At 39.5% G+C, this 15,126-nt stretch overlaps 1 protein-coding gene across 1 annotated transcript; it reads left to right on the top strand.

Annotated features, from left to right (window-relative positions):
* Positions 1-5,899: 5,899 nt before the first annotated feature.
* Positions 5,900-6,859, top strand: LOC130840663 (olfactory receptor 1P1-like). Its single transcript, XM_057716380.1, has one exon. It carries the CDS (start codon positions 5,906-5,908, stop codon positions 6,857-6,859), a length of 954 nt encoding a protein of 317 aa, XP_057572363.1. The 5' UTR covers positions 5,900-5,905.
* Positions 6,860-15,126: the final 8,267 nt, after the last annotated feature.

Below are 15,126 nucleotides of genomic sequence, written 5' to 3'. Positions count from 1 at the left end.
AGAGGGCTGCATTCTAGTGTCTGAGTCAGGACCTCCTCTTTCTGGCCCCTCAAGATGTTGCTCACCTTCCTCCCCCGTCTCTGCTCCTGTGTGTTGCCTGTGGGGACACATTGCTGACAGATACACTAGATTGTAGTTTTGATGTCAGTTTTTTTCTACCTTCCCTGAAAGAGGATTATTCACTCCCGTTCTTTGCTGTATCACTTGCACGGCCTCTCTGTGGGAGGTTATTGTTCTGCATCCCTCTGCTGTCTCGTTGGCCGTGTTACCAGTTTTTACCAGTGAAGTTGAGTGAACATGGTATGTGCCAGTTCCAAGTAAAAGCTTTAAGAACCATTATGCATTTCCATAAGCTCCCTTACTCTTTTCTCTTTTTCTTTAAGAGTGGCATGGGCATTCCAAATGTGGGCTGCTTCTTCAGCCTGGATCCCAGAATGAAGAAGATACATGAAGCATTGCTAATCAGAGCCACGTGCAACTTGCAAGTTGACATGGAATGTAAGTGAGGAAATCAATCTTTGTTTTTGTAAGCCACCAAGATTTGGGGGTGGTTCCTACCACAGTTTTACCGTGAGGAGAAAAGATTACCACAACATTTTTTTTTTCTTTTCGGAATGTTGTTGACTTAGGCTTTCCATCTCTACTAGGGTTATTTTTGGTACATTGCATCCTGCAAAGGAAAATGTGAGTTTACAATGGAGGGGTTATTTCATTTAGAATTACATATTTGTTTGTATGGCTTCTTGCTAAGTAGTATTGTGATTTTAAATAATTTAATTTTTCGGTTTATATCCACCTTGTCATTTCTCATTTTGTCTATTTGTGTTTTTTTTCCCTGTCCTCTCGTTTTTTTTTTTTTTTTTTTGATTAGGTTAGCAAGTGCCTTACCTCTTTTATTGAGTTTTTTCAAAGAAGTTAAAATTTTTTAACAGCTTTATTGATATACAATTCACATATAGTACAATTCATCCATTCAAAGTGTACAGTTCAATGGCTTTTTATATTCAATATCTACTGAATTGTGCATTAATCACCACAATCAATTTTAAAATATTTTCATCACCCCTGAAAGGAAACCCTACATTCCTTAGCCATCACCCCCACTCCCCCCATCGCTCCCAGCTGTAGGCAGCCACTAATCTGCTTTCTGTCTCTATAGACTTGCCTATTAGGATATTTCATATAAACTGAATCATACAATACGTTGTCCTTCGTGTCTGGCTTCTTGCACTTGGTATAAGAAGGACCATCCATGTTGTCGCATCTATCAGTGCTTCACTTCTTTTTATTGACAAACACTAATCCATTGTATGGACATGCCACATTTTATTTACTCATTCACAACTTGAGGGTCATTTGGGTCTTTTTTGGTTTTGGTCTATTATGAATAATGCTGCTATGAACATTTGTGTACAAATTTTTGTGTAGATGTATGTTTTCATGTCTCTTGGATGTATACCTAAGAGTGGAATTGCTGGGTCATATGGAAATTCTTTGTTTAGCCTTTTGAGACACTTTCAGACTTTTCCAAAGAGACTGAACTATTTCACATTGCCATTAACAATTTATTAGGGTCCCAGTTTCTCCACATCCTCAACAACGCTTGTTATCTGGTTTACTGATTCTAGCCATCCTAAAGGATGTGAAGTAGTATCTTGTGATTTTTATGTGCATTTCCATGATGACTAATGATGTTGAACATTTTTTATATGTTTGTTGCTCATGTGTGTATTGTCTTTGGAGAAATGTCTATTCATATCCTTTGCTCATTTTAAAATTGGGTTAGTTGTCTTTCTATCTATTTTTATCTAGAATATAAAATATAAAAATCTCTTATCTGATATATGATTTGTAAGAATTTTCTCCCATTCTGTGGGCTGCCTTTTCACTTTCTTGATGGTGTCCTTTGAAGTACAAATGCTTTAAAATTTGATCATATGCAATTTATCTACTTTTTCTTTGGTTGAGAATGCTCTTGGTGTCATACTAAGAAACCATTGCCTGATCCAAGGTCACAAAGATTTATGCCTCTATGTTCTTCTAAGAGTTGTATTGTTTTAGCTCCTATATTAAGGTCTTTGATCCATTTTGAGTTAATTTTATATATGATCTGAGGTGGGGGTCCCAATTCTTTTGTAGGTGAATTTCCAGTTGTTCCATCATCATTTGTTGAAAAGACCAAATAACTGTTTTTTAATTTTATTTGTTTTCTGAGTTCCAACTCAATCTTTGCGTTAAATGTTTTTGTATTTAGTTTATTTTTGCTGTTTTTTTGTCACCGATGCTTAATTCATATATTATATTTTTACCATTATTCATGTGTTTAAGGTGATGAATTTTCTTTTGATTATTGTGTTAACAATATTCCATAGTTTCTAACATGTAAAATTATTATTTTCTAAACATTCTGAAATTTGGATTTTTATTTGTCCTTTGGACTCAAGGATTATTTAATAGAGACATTTAAAATATTTACAAGTTGAAAGGCCATTTTTTGTTTTTTGATTTTGTTCTACTTTTATTGCATTTTGCATTTTATTGCATAGTTGAATTATAGCTACTTTTTGCTGTTTATTGAAATTTTCTTTGTGTTCTAATAAAGTGTCTTTTTCTTTCTGTATGCTCTATAGGAACCTGAAAGTAAAGTGTATTTATTACTGTTATTGGAACACAGTGATATATGCCTTGTTTGATATAAAGATCATGTTCCTTTTTTACATTAGTCCCCATGCTTTTTCCCATCATTTCATTTTCAGCTTTTCTGAATTGCTTTATCTTAGCTGTTTCTCTTGGATACAGAGTAGAGTTGGATTTTGCTTGGCAAGTCAATTTAGAGTTTTTTCTTTTAAAGGGTGCATTAAGCTCATTTATATTTATTAACGTGTCTGATGTGCTTGGCCCAGATCTGCCATATTATTTTACCTGTCATATTATTTTATGTCCTTTAGTGTGTAGTCTGGTCCTTCTCTTTCTTTCTTCCTTCCTTCCTTCCTTTCTTTCTTTCTCATCATAGGAGGTTCTCCATTATGCTAACATCTTACTATAACATATACCCTGAGTCCCTTCTTTCTTTAGACAATATCTTTTGTTTCTTACTACAAATGTTGCCAAAATCCGACTGCTCTATACTGATGCCCAATTAAATCTTGGAGACAGAGTTTTGGATGAAGTAAAAAGAAATAGCTTTGTTGCTTTGCCAGGCACTAAAGCTGGCACAGAGGGCTAATACCTTCAAGACTGTGTGCCCCATCCTGGAGGGAGTAGTGAGGAGTCAAGGAGCAGGGCGTGATCACACAATATTTCTTGAAGATATATTGTACTGGAATTTTTCTCTCTAGAGACACTTTCCTAGGGAGTTCTCTTCTGATGACAGGCTTGAATTTTTTTTTTTTTCTTATATTTCTTTAACTTTTTCTGTACTCGAGTCACTATTGCAGCTACTATGGGGAAGACAAAAATACATCAAAGAATCTAGAGGTAATACACGAACATGAAAATCTTCACTTCAAGTGCTGACAGAAAAAAAATCATAAAAATTCTGTAGACAAAACATCGAGGAAGTTTGGTGCAGGGACAACCTTTTTTTTTTTTTTTTTTTTTTTTTTTTTTAATAAAAGGACCAGTGAAATTTTATGTAGTAGGTGACATTGGTGTGGAATGTGTGGAATTTTACCAATCAGAGATGGAAAGAAAACGCATCCGTATACAATTGCCTCACTCACTAGGGGAACACATACTGCCTAATCCTGATGTTTCTTTCCATGTGAAGACCTCTTCCATTAGACTAGCAGCCCCGGCCTGGGCACTGCTCTGTCCAGTGACTTATCTGATTGCTGAGTTTCCTCAGCTTCTCCCTTCTTATCAGGAATCTGATCACTTTTAGGAAACACTCGTTTTGTTCTGTTCTTCCCAGTTTTATGTTTTGTAGGGGCAGGCTCTTCCCTGTGAGAAAGTCCCATAATTGTTCAGCTGAGCCTGTGAAAGGGGAAATAAATTTAGTTTCAGCAGTGTATTAAAAGCTCACTTAGTGAACACAGCTAATATACATTCTCCAACCTAGTTTTTTTCTATAACAAAAGTAAATTTTTTTCCTTCCATCTGACTGACCAACTTTGTAGCTAACCCTTGGTTGGTTTCACACATGGGAAAGGAACAGGATTTTCAGGTATTGGACCTACTCGAGTGCTAACATCACTTCCTGGTCAAGGAGCTTTAGTGGCTCCTTATAACATACAGAATAAATTCCAGATCCAGTACTTCCCATTCCAAATATTTCCAAATTGGACCCTCAGTTCCCTTTCCAGCTTTATGTCAGCCTGCAATCCTTCCTCCATCTCATGCTCAAAGCTCCGGCTCCCCAGCTCTGAACCTAGTAGGCTTCCTACCACCGGGTCTTTGTTCAAGAGTTTGCCTCAGTGTGCTGCCCATGTCCAACTGGTAAGATCCTGCACTACATTTATGGCCCAGAAAGCCTTCCTTTTCTGCCACAATCTGCTTTTTTTTTTAAATTAATTTTTATTGGAGTATAATTGATTTACAATTGTGTTAGTTTCTGTGTTAGTTACAATTGTGTTAGTTTCTGCTGTACCCCAAAGTGAATCAGTTATAGGTAAACATATATCCACTCTTTTGGGGATTCTATTCCCATATAGGTCATTATAGAGTATTGAGTAGAGTTCCCTGTGCTATACAGTAGGCTCTTATTAGTTGTCTATTTACACATAGTAGTGTGTGTATGTCAATCCCAATCTCCCAATTTTGTCTCAGTCTGCTTTGTATCAAGTGTGTGTATGTGCGTACATACAACCAGGTTTTGAGATTTTGGAGATTAGGGATTATGATGTCCTCTTTGTCGTTATAGATAACTTGAGTTATCTTACATATCTTTACTAAATAGCTGTTTAATTATTAAATCGGTTTCTGGTAGAATAGATACTAGAGGGCTTCCTAGGTGGCGCAGTGGTTAAGAATCCGCCTGCCAATGCAGGGGACACGGGTTCGATCCCTGCTCCAGGAAGATCCCACATGCCACGGAGCAACTAAGCCCGTGTGCCACAACTATTGAGCCTGCACTTTAGAGCCCGTGAGCCACAACTATTGAGCCCATGTGCTGCAACTACTGAAAGCCCACGCGTCTAGGGCCCGAGCTCCGCAACAAGAGGAGCCACAGCAATGAGGAGCCTGCGCACCACAATGAAGAGTAGCCCCCACTCACCGCAACTAAAAGAAAGCCTGCGCACAGCAAAAAAAAAGACCCAACACAGCCAATAAAATAAATAAGTAAATTAAAAAAGAAAAAAAGAATAGATACTAGATTCTTTGTCTTCAGAATGTTGACTTTTGGGCACAATAGATCGGGTCAGGTAAAGTCTGGGGTCTGAGAGTGATTCAGAGGCAGCTGAATGGGTGGAGAACCCTGAGTCAAAATTTTACAGGACTTTAAAATAGGCAGTTATGTCTATCAAATTAGATGGAAATTTTTCTGAGGTTAAGGATTATCATTGTCTTATTTACCGAGCACTCTACCAGATCCAGAATTAGTACATAATATCTGTGGAATGAATGAAGGAGGGGTTCTAGACTTTCCTGAGAGTACAGCTGAAGAAGAAGAAACTACAACTAAAGAAATTGGGAACCGAAAGGAGTGTAAAGAAATAAACCAAGAAATCTAGTTTAATTCCCTTAAATTGTATCTCGCACACTTCCTAGTACCTTGTATCGAGTAGGTTTCAATAAAAATATACAGTGCATGTAGTATGTGATCAGTACAGGTAAATTAAGGCCATTCTTGTTTTTCTTCTCTAGAGTTAAGAGACTGGCACACTCATCAGTCATGTAGAGTGAAGTGTGCTTAGAGAGGGTTAATGGGTCTCACCGCAGGTCTCCTTCTCTGACCTCTGGGCTCATGGCAGGAGGGAACCAGAGCAGCATCTTTGAGCTCCTCCTCTGGGGACTCTCAGAGCAGCCCGAGCAGCAGCGCGTGCTCTTCCTGCTGTTCCTGTGGATGTACGTGGTCACTGTGGCTGGGAACCTGCTCATTGTCCTGGCCATTGGCACTGACACGCGTCTCCACACACCCATGTACTTCTTCCTCGCCAGCCTGTCCTGTGCAGACATCCTTTTCACCTCCACCACCGTGCCCAAGGCCCTGGTGAACATCCAGACCCAGAGCAGGTCCATTTCTTATGCAGAATGCCTGACTCAGCTCTACTTCTTCTTGACTTTTGGGGACATGGACATATTTCTCCTGGCTACGATGGCCTACGACCGCTACGTGGCCATCTGCCACCCTCTCCACTATGCCATGGTCATGAGCCGCCGGCGCTGCGTCGTCCTGGTTGCAGCCTGCTGGACCCTTACGAGCCTTGTTGCCTTGACGCACACCTTCCTCATCTTCCGACTTTCTTTCTGCTCTAAGAAGATCATTCCCGACTTCTTCTGTGATCTGGGACCCCTGATGAAGGTGTCTTGCTCTGACACTCAGGTCAGTGAGCTTGTGCTCCTGTTCTTGGGGGGAGCCGTCATTTTAATCCCTTTTGTGCTCATTCTGGTCTCTTATATCCTCATTGTGTCAGCCATCCTCAGGGTCCCCTCTGCCCAAGGAAGGTACAAGTTCTTCTCTACCTGTGGATCCCACCTTGCTGTTGTTGCCTTGTTCTTCGGGACTGTGATCAGGGCTTATCTGTGCCCCTCATCCTCTTCCTCCAACTCAATAGAAGAGGATATGGCAGCTGCTGTCCTGTACACAGTGGTGACTCCCCTGCTAAACCCTTTCATCTACAGCCTGCGGAACAAGGACATGAAGGGGGCCCTGGGGAGACTTCTTGGGGGCAAAGTCTCCTGCTCATGGGGCCAGTGACTTTGCAGAGAAACTGCAGGTGTCCTCCATCCCCTCAGTGAGGAACGTCACAGAAATATCTACCTCGAGTGTCTCATTTCCGAACCCCACATGTGCACCTTATCGCCACTCCCCTCTCCTGCCTCTCCACTATGAGTTTGATATTATTGAGAAAAGTCAAGATTTTTGCATCTTTCTTTAAAGTTAGTCTGTTAAGAGCTGCTTATTTATTCACTTATTTTTTAAGTCATGGAATTTGTTACAATATTGCTTCTGTTTTATGTTTTGGGTTTTTGGCCGTGAGACACGTGGGATCTTAGCTCCCTGACCAGGGGTCGAACCCACAACCCCTGCATTGGAAGGCGAAGTCTTAACCACTGGACCGCCAGGGAAGTCCCATTTATTAACTTATTTTCCTTACAAAATAACTTTTCACAAGAGTGAATGTCTTTTGAGATGTTCGTAATCCTAAAAGTCTGTGCAGCCTCTCATACTAATTTATCAAACGTTGATCAGTAAGGTCATGGAAAGTAGTTAATGATCAAAAGATGAGCAACTAAGATCAATATTGGGCAGCAAAGAGTTTACAACTGCCAGTGATCAAGTATATTTTTTTTCCTATAAAAATAGGAAATTAGATAAACACATTCATGAAGGTTATGAATCAAGGATCATTGCAACCATTAAAACAAAGCTCCCAACAATATAGGAATGATCTGTGTTATTTTCAGGAAACGGGTTTATGAACAATTTATAATGAGAGGGTAAAATAATAAATTTAAGGTAAAATTATGGTAACTCGTGTGTAGCTGTTTTCTAACCTTCTTCCTTATCTGCTTAAGTCATGGCTGATTGTGAATGCTGATTTTCACATTTTCAGTCCAGGAATCTTGTGTCCTTTCAAGATTCTTTCTGTTGAAATGTGTGCCCTCCAGTCTCAACCAAGACTGAATCAAAGATGAATGGAGCTTATGATTTTTATTTCTATGGTGTAAAATTCACAAGTCCACATCAAGACCGAGAGTGAATGCAAGAGCATTGTCTAAAGTCAAGGCCATGGAACAAATTCATCCCAGAGTTTCATGAGGAAAGAGTGAGTCCCAGGTGGTGCCCAGGAGTCCTGGATCCTAAGCTAAGTGCCTCCACTTATTTTGTGTAAGTCTAGTCTTCTCATCTATGAAATGAAATCACTGATAGTTGTCCTGCCTAATTAACTAGGATTTTGTAGGGAAAATGGCAATAGTTTGGCAATTATAATAGATAAATTCTAAATAATCTTAGCTTTAAAAAATTGATCATTTATTTCCCTCTCATGTACAAATAAACCATCTCATGATATGTTGACTATATAGTCATTAAAGATCCAGGCTACCTCTCTCTTGGTTCTCTGCCAACCTTAAAGAATGGTTCCATATTATGGTCCAAGGTGACTACTAAACTTCTGCCAATAAGTCTTTATTTCAACAAAGAAGAAAGAGGAAAGGTCAACTGGAGGACACAATTTTTCCCATTAAGGGCAAAATCTGGGAGAAGTTGCGTATACCTCTTCCCTTTATATCCTATTGGCCAGAACTTGGTCACTTGGCCTTACCTGGCTGCAGCTGAGCCTGGGAAATGTATTCATTATACATGGTGCCCATATGCCCGGCTAATATTATATTGGTATGGAAGAAGCAAAAACTTTGTATCAGGGGAAAACCAGCTACCTCTGCTACAATGGGGTGCCATGATGGCAGTTAAAAACACTGCTAGCATGAAGAGCTGATAAAAACAGGTGAGCATTCTTCTCGTGAATGTGACACAGACGGTCTCCAGTTTCCACATGCTGAGATTATACTTCCTCATCAGTTTGATGTGCTTGGTGAGATCAGTCTCTAGGTCCATCCACGTCTCTCAAAATGGGATTGACTGTATTTTGACAGTAGGATCAAAAAGTATATGTGTGAAGGGGAAAAGATGGCGGCGAAGTAGAGAGACGTGGAGTGCATCCCTCTCCACAGATGCATTGGGAATGCACGGAAGGACGCAGTAATTCCCACAGAGAACCAGCTGAACACCAGCAGACGGCCTCGGACACCAGAAAGGGCTGCAGGGAGCCCGACATAGCCGACTTAATATTCGTTTAATCCAATACTTGGACATTAGTCTGAGGCTTGGACAGTCTTCTATAAACACCTCTATCGCCAGGACAAGCAACCCCAAAAGTTTGGACAACCATGAGGAAACAAAGAAACACCATGCAGGCAAAGGAGCAGGAAAAAAACCCGCAAGACCAAATAAATGAGGAGGAAATAGGAAAAATGCCTGAAAAACAATTTAGAGTCATGATAGTAAAAATGATACAAAATCTCGATAACAAAATAGAGAAAGTACAAGAAACAGTTCATAAGAACTCAGAAAAACAAACAGCAATGGATAACAAAATAACTGAAATTAAAAATACTCTAGATGCTATAACCAGCAGAATGACTGAGGCAGAAGAACGAATAAGTGAGTTGGAAGATAGAATGGGGGAAATAACTGCCACGGAGCAGGAAAAAGAAAAAAGAATAAAAAGATTAGAAGACAGTCTCAGAGACCTCAGTGATAACCTTAAACGTACCAACATTCGAATTATAGGCATCCCAGAAGAAGAAAACAAGAAAGGGTCTGAGAAAATATTTGAAGAGGTTCTAGTGGAAAACTTCCTCAACATGGGAAAGGAAATAATTCACCAAGTCCAAGAAGCACAGAGAGTCCCATACAGAATAAACCCAAGGAGAACTACACCAAGACACATATTAATCAAACTAACGACAATTAAACACAAAGAAAAAATATTAAAAGCAGCAAGAGAAAAGCAACAAACAACATATAAGGGAAAACCCATCAGGATAACAGCTGACCTTTCTACAGAAACTCTGCAGGCCAGAAGGGAATGGCAGGATATACTGAAAGTCCTGAAAGAGAGAAAGCTACAGCCAAGAACACTCTACCCAGCAAGAATCTCATTCAGATTTGAGGGAGAAATCAAAAGCTTTCCAGACAAGCAAAAGTTAAGAGAATTCAGCACCACCAAACCAGCCTTACAACAAGTGCTAAAGGAACTTCTCTAAGTAGGAAACACAAGAAAAGGAAAACACCTACAAATACAAACCCAAAACAATGAAGAAAATGGTAATTGGAACACACATGTCAGTAATCACTTTAAATGTAAATGGATTAAATGCTCCAACCAAAAGACACAGACTGGCTGAATGGATACAAAAACAAGACCCTTCTATATGCTGCCTACAAGAAACCCACTTCAGACCAAGGGATACATATAGACTGAAAGTAAAGGGATGGAAAAAGATATTCCATGCCAATGGAAGTCAAAAGAAAGCTGGAGTAGCAATACTCATATCAGACAAATTACACTTGAAAGTAAAGACGATTAAAAGAGACAAGGAAGGACACTCCATAATGATCAAGGGATCCATTCAAGAAGAACATATCACAATGGTAAATATCTATGCCCCCAACATAGGAGCACCTCAATACATAAGGCAAATGCTAACAGCTATAAAAGGGGACATCGACAGTAACACAATAATAGTGGGAGACTTGAACACCCCACTTACATCAATGGACAGATCATCCAAACAAAAAATAAATAAAGACACACAAGCTTGAAATGACACATTAGACCATCTCGACTTAATTGATATTTATAGGACATTCCATCCAAAAATGACAGACTACACTTTCTTCTCAAGGGCACACAGAACATTTTCTAGGATAGATCACATCTTGGGTCACAAATCAAACCTCAGCAAATTCAAGAAAATTGAAATCATATCAAGCATCTTCTCAGACCACAACGCCATGAGACTAGATATCAATTACAGAGAAAAAACTGCAAAAAATACAAACACATGGAGGCTAAACAATTCACTATTAAACAACCAAGGAATCACTACAGAAATCAAAGAGGAAATCAAAAAATATCTAGAAACAAATGACAATGAAAACACAACAACCCAAAACCTATGGGACGCAGCAAAAGCAACTCTAAGAGGGAAGTTTATAGCAATACAGTCCTACCTTAAGAAACAAGAAGATGATCGAATAAACAACCTAACCTTACACCTAAAACAACTAGAGAAAGAAGAACAAAGAAACCCCAAAGTGAGCAGAAGGAAAGAAATCATAAAGATCAGAGCAGAAATAAATGAAAAAGAAAGGAAAGAAACCATAAGAAAAATAAATAAAACTAAAAGCTGGTTCTTTGAGAAGATTAACAAAATTGATAAACCATTAGCCAGACTCATCAAGAAAAAAAGGGAGAAGATGCAAATCAACAGAATTAGAAATGAAAAAGGAGAAGTAACAACGGACACCTCAGAAATACAAAAGATCATGAGAGACAAGCAACTATATGCCAGTAAATTGGATAACCTGGAAGAAATGGATACATTCTTAGAAAAATACAATCTTCCAAGACTGAACCAGGAAGAAATAGAAACCATGAACAGACCAATCACAAGTACGGAAATTGAGGCAGTGATTAAAAATCTCCCAACACACAAGAGCCCAGGACCAGATGGGTTCACGGGTGAATTCTATCAAACATTTCGAGAAGAGTTAACACCTATCCTTCTCAAACTCTTCCAAAATATTGCAGAAGGCGGAGCACTCCCAAACTCATTCTACGAGGCCACCATCACCCTGATACCAAAACCAGGCAAAGATGTCACAAAAAAAGAAAACTACAGACCAATATCACTGATGAATATAGATGCAAAAATCCTCAACAAAATACTAGCTAACAGACTGCAACAGCACATTAAAAAGATCATACACCATGATCAAGTGGGGTTTATCCCTGCGATGCAAGGATTCTTCAATATACGCAAATCAATCAACGTGATACATCGTATCAACAAATTGAAGGATAAAAACCATATGATCATTTCAATAGATGCAGAAAAAGCTTTTGACAAAGTTCAACATCCATTTATGATAAAAGCTCTCCAGAAAATGGGCATAGAAGGAAATTACCTCAACATAATAAAAGCCATATATGAGAAACCAAAAGCCAGCATTGTTCTCAATGGGGAAAAACTGAAAGAATTCCCTCTAAGAACAGGAACAAGACAAGGGTGTCCACTCTCACCACTATTATTCAACATAGTTTTGGAAGTTTTAGCCACAGCCATCAGAGAAGAAAAAGAAATAAAAGGAATCCAAATTGGAAAAGAAGAAGTAAAATTATCACTCTTTGCAGATGACATGATATTATATATAGAAAACCCTAAAGACTCTACCAGAAAACTGCTAGCACTAATTCATGAGTTTAGTCAAGTAGCAGGATACAAAATTAATGCACAGAAATCTCTTGCATTCCTATACACTAACAATGGAAGAGCAGAAAGAGAAATTAAGGAAACTCTCCCATTCACCATTGCAACAAAAAGAATAAAATACCTAGGAATAAACCTGCCTAAGGAGGCAAAAGATCTGTATGCAGAAAACTTTAAGACATTGATGAAAGAAATCAAAGACGACACAAACAGATGGAGGGACATACCATGTTCCTGGATTGGAAGAATCAACATCGTGAAAATGTCTGTACTACCCAAAGCAATTTACAGATTCAATGCAATCCCGATCAAATTACCAATGGTATTTTTCACAGAACTAGAGCAAGAAATCTGACGATTTGTATGGAAACGCAAAAGACCCCGAATAGCCAAAGCAATCTTGAGAAGGAAAGATGGAGTTGGTGGAATCAGGCTTCCTGACTTCAAACTATACTACAAGGCCATAGTGATCAAGACAGTATGGTACTGGCACAAAAATAGAAAGGAAGATCAATGGAATAGAATAGAGAACTCAGAAGTAACCCCAAACACATATGGGCACCTTATCTTTGACAAAGGAAGCACGAGTATACAATGGAAAAAAGACAGCCTCTTCAATAAGTGGTGCTGGGAAAATTGGACAGCAACATGTAAAAGAATGAAATTAGAACACTTCTTAACACCATACACAAAAATAAACTCCAAATGGATTCAAGACCTACATGTAAGGCCAGACACTATAAAACTCCTAGAGGAAAACATAGGCAGAACACTCTATGACATCCATCAAAGCAAGATCCTTTTTGACCCACCTCCTAGAATCAGGGAAATAAAATCAAGAATAAACAAATGGGACCTCATGAAACTTAAAAGCTTTTGCACAGCAAAAGAAACCATAAACAAGACTAAAAGGCAACCCTCAGAATGGGAAAAAATAATTGCCTATGAAACAATGGACAAAGGATTAACCTCCAAAATATACAAGCAGCTCATGAAGCTTAATACCAAAAAAGCAAATAACCCAATCCACAAATGGGCAGAAGACCTAAATAGACATTTCTCCAAAGAAGACATACAGATGGCCAACAAACACATGAAAAGATGTTCAACATCACTAATCATCAGAGAAATGCAAGTCAAAGCCACAATGAGGTATCACCTCACACCAATCAGAATGGCCATCATCACAAAGTCTGGAAACCACAAATGTTGGAGAGGGTGTGGAGAAAAGGGAACTCTCCTGCACTGTTGGTGGGAATGTAAGTTGGTACAGCCACTATGGAAAACTATTTGGAGGTTCCTTAAAAAACTACAAATAGAACTACCATATGATCCAGTCATCCCACTCCTGGGCATATACCCAAAGAAAACCATAATCCCAAAAGAAACATGTACCATAATGTTTATTGCAGCACTATTTACAATAGCCAGGACATGGAAGCAACCTAAATGCCCATCAACAAATGAATGGATAAAGAAGATGTGGCATATATATACAATGGAATATTGCTCAGCTATCAAAAGGGATGAGATGGAGCTATATGTAATGAGGTGGATAGAACTACAATCTGTCATACATAGTGAAGTAAGCCAGAAAGAGAAGGACAAATATTGTATGCTAACTCACATATACGGAATCTAAAAATGGTACTGATGAACTCAGTGACAAGAACAAGGACGGAGATGCAGAGAATGGACTGGAGAACTCGAGGTATGGGAGGGGGCGGGGGGTGAAGGGGAAACTGAGATGAAGCGAGAGAGTAGCACAGACATAGATATACTACCAACTGTAAAATAGTCAGTGGGAAGTTGTTGTATAACAAAGGGAGTCCAACTGGAGGATGGAAGATGCCTTAGAGGACTGGGGCAGGGAGGGTGGTGGGGACTCAAGGGGGGGGAGTCAAGGAAGGGAGGGAATACGGGGATATGTGTATAAAAAGAGATGATTGAACCTGGTGTACCCTCAAAAAAAATTAAAATAATCAAAAAAAAAAACAAACAAAAAACAGGTGAGCACAGGGGCACTCATTTGGTCATTCTCTAAATCCTTAAGACTTTTGGAATGCAAGCTAAGAAGATACCTTCTTTCTAGTGATCATAGACGTTTCCCCATGGAGTGTCAAGACATGAGAATGCCTGATACTTGTGTGGTGCCTGAGACATACTTCTCTGGGGATCATCCTGTCCCCCTCCCCTCCTTCAAGTGAACAACTAGAGGAATAGAAACTAGGGCCTGACCTTGGCTCTTGTGAATACCAGTTACCAAACAAGGTAGCAATATCTCTCTGAACATGGGTACACGTTCAAATGAACCTGACATCTGAGAGTACGATCAGAATAAAAATATGTTAACGATGTATATCACATGAATCTAAATTATTGGAAAGGCGTTAGAATTTAAAATAAGCCTGATGAATATACTCAAGGGTATTAGAGAAGATACTAAGATTATAATGCATAAAAAGAACCAAGTGGAAACTTGGTTTCTAGTTATAGAAACATTAATAATTAAATAATTCAACAGATGAGATAAATGGTGGGATGAATACAGGTAAAGAATGAATTAATGGAGCTTCCTTGGTGGCGTAGTGGTTGGAAGTCCACCTACCAGTGCAGGGGACATGGGTTCGAGCCCTGGTCCAGGGGGATCCCACATGCTGTGGAGCAGCTGGGCCTGTGCACCACGACTACTGAGCCTGTGCTCTAGAGCCTGTGAGCCACAACTGCTGAGCCCACGTGCCACAGCTGCTGAAGCCTGCATGCCTAGAGCCCATGATCGGCAACAAGAGAAGCCACCACAATGAGAGGCCTGCACGCAGCAACGAAGAGTGGCCCACGCTTGCCACAACTAGAGAAAGCCCGTGCACAGCGACGAAAAACCCAACGCAGCCAAAATAAATAAAAAAATAAAATAGCCTCGAGGCGCCCGCCTGCCCCTGGGAGGCTCGCGCAGTTGCTGTGAGG

Source organism: Hippopotamus amphibius, chromosome 17 (assembly GCF_030028045.1).
Source record: "Hippopotamus amphibius kiboko isolate mHipAmp2 chromosome 17, mHipAmp2.hap2, whole genome shotgun sequence".
In the NCBI taxonomy this organism is placed as follows: Eukaryota; Metazoa; Chordata; class Mammalia; order Artiodactyla; family Hippopotamidae; genus Hippopotamus; species Hippopotamus amphibius.
This window is presented reverse-complemented; position numbering and strand designations above follow the sequence as displayed.

Bases quoted from the DNA above. Each gene is read 5' to 3' on its own strand.
- LOC130840663 (XM_057716380.1), top strand. From the start codon at position 5,906: ATGGCAGGAGGGAACCAGAGCAGCATCTTTGAGCTCCTCCTCTGGGGA.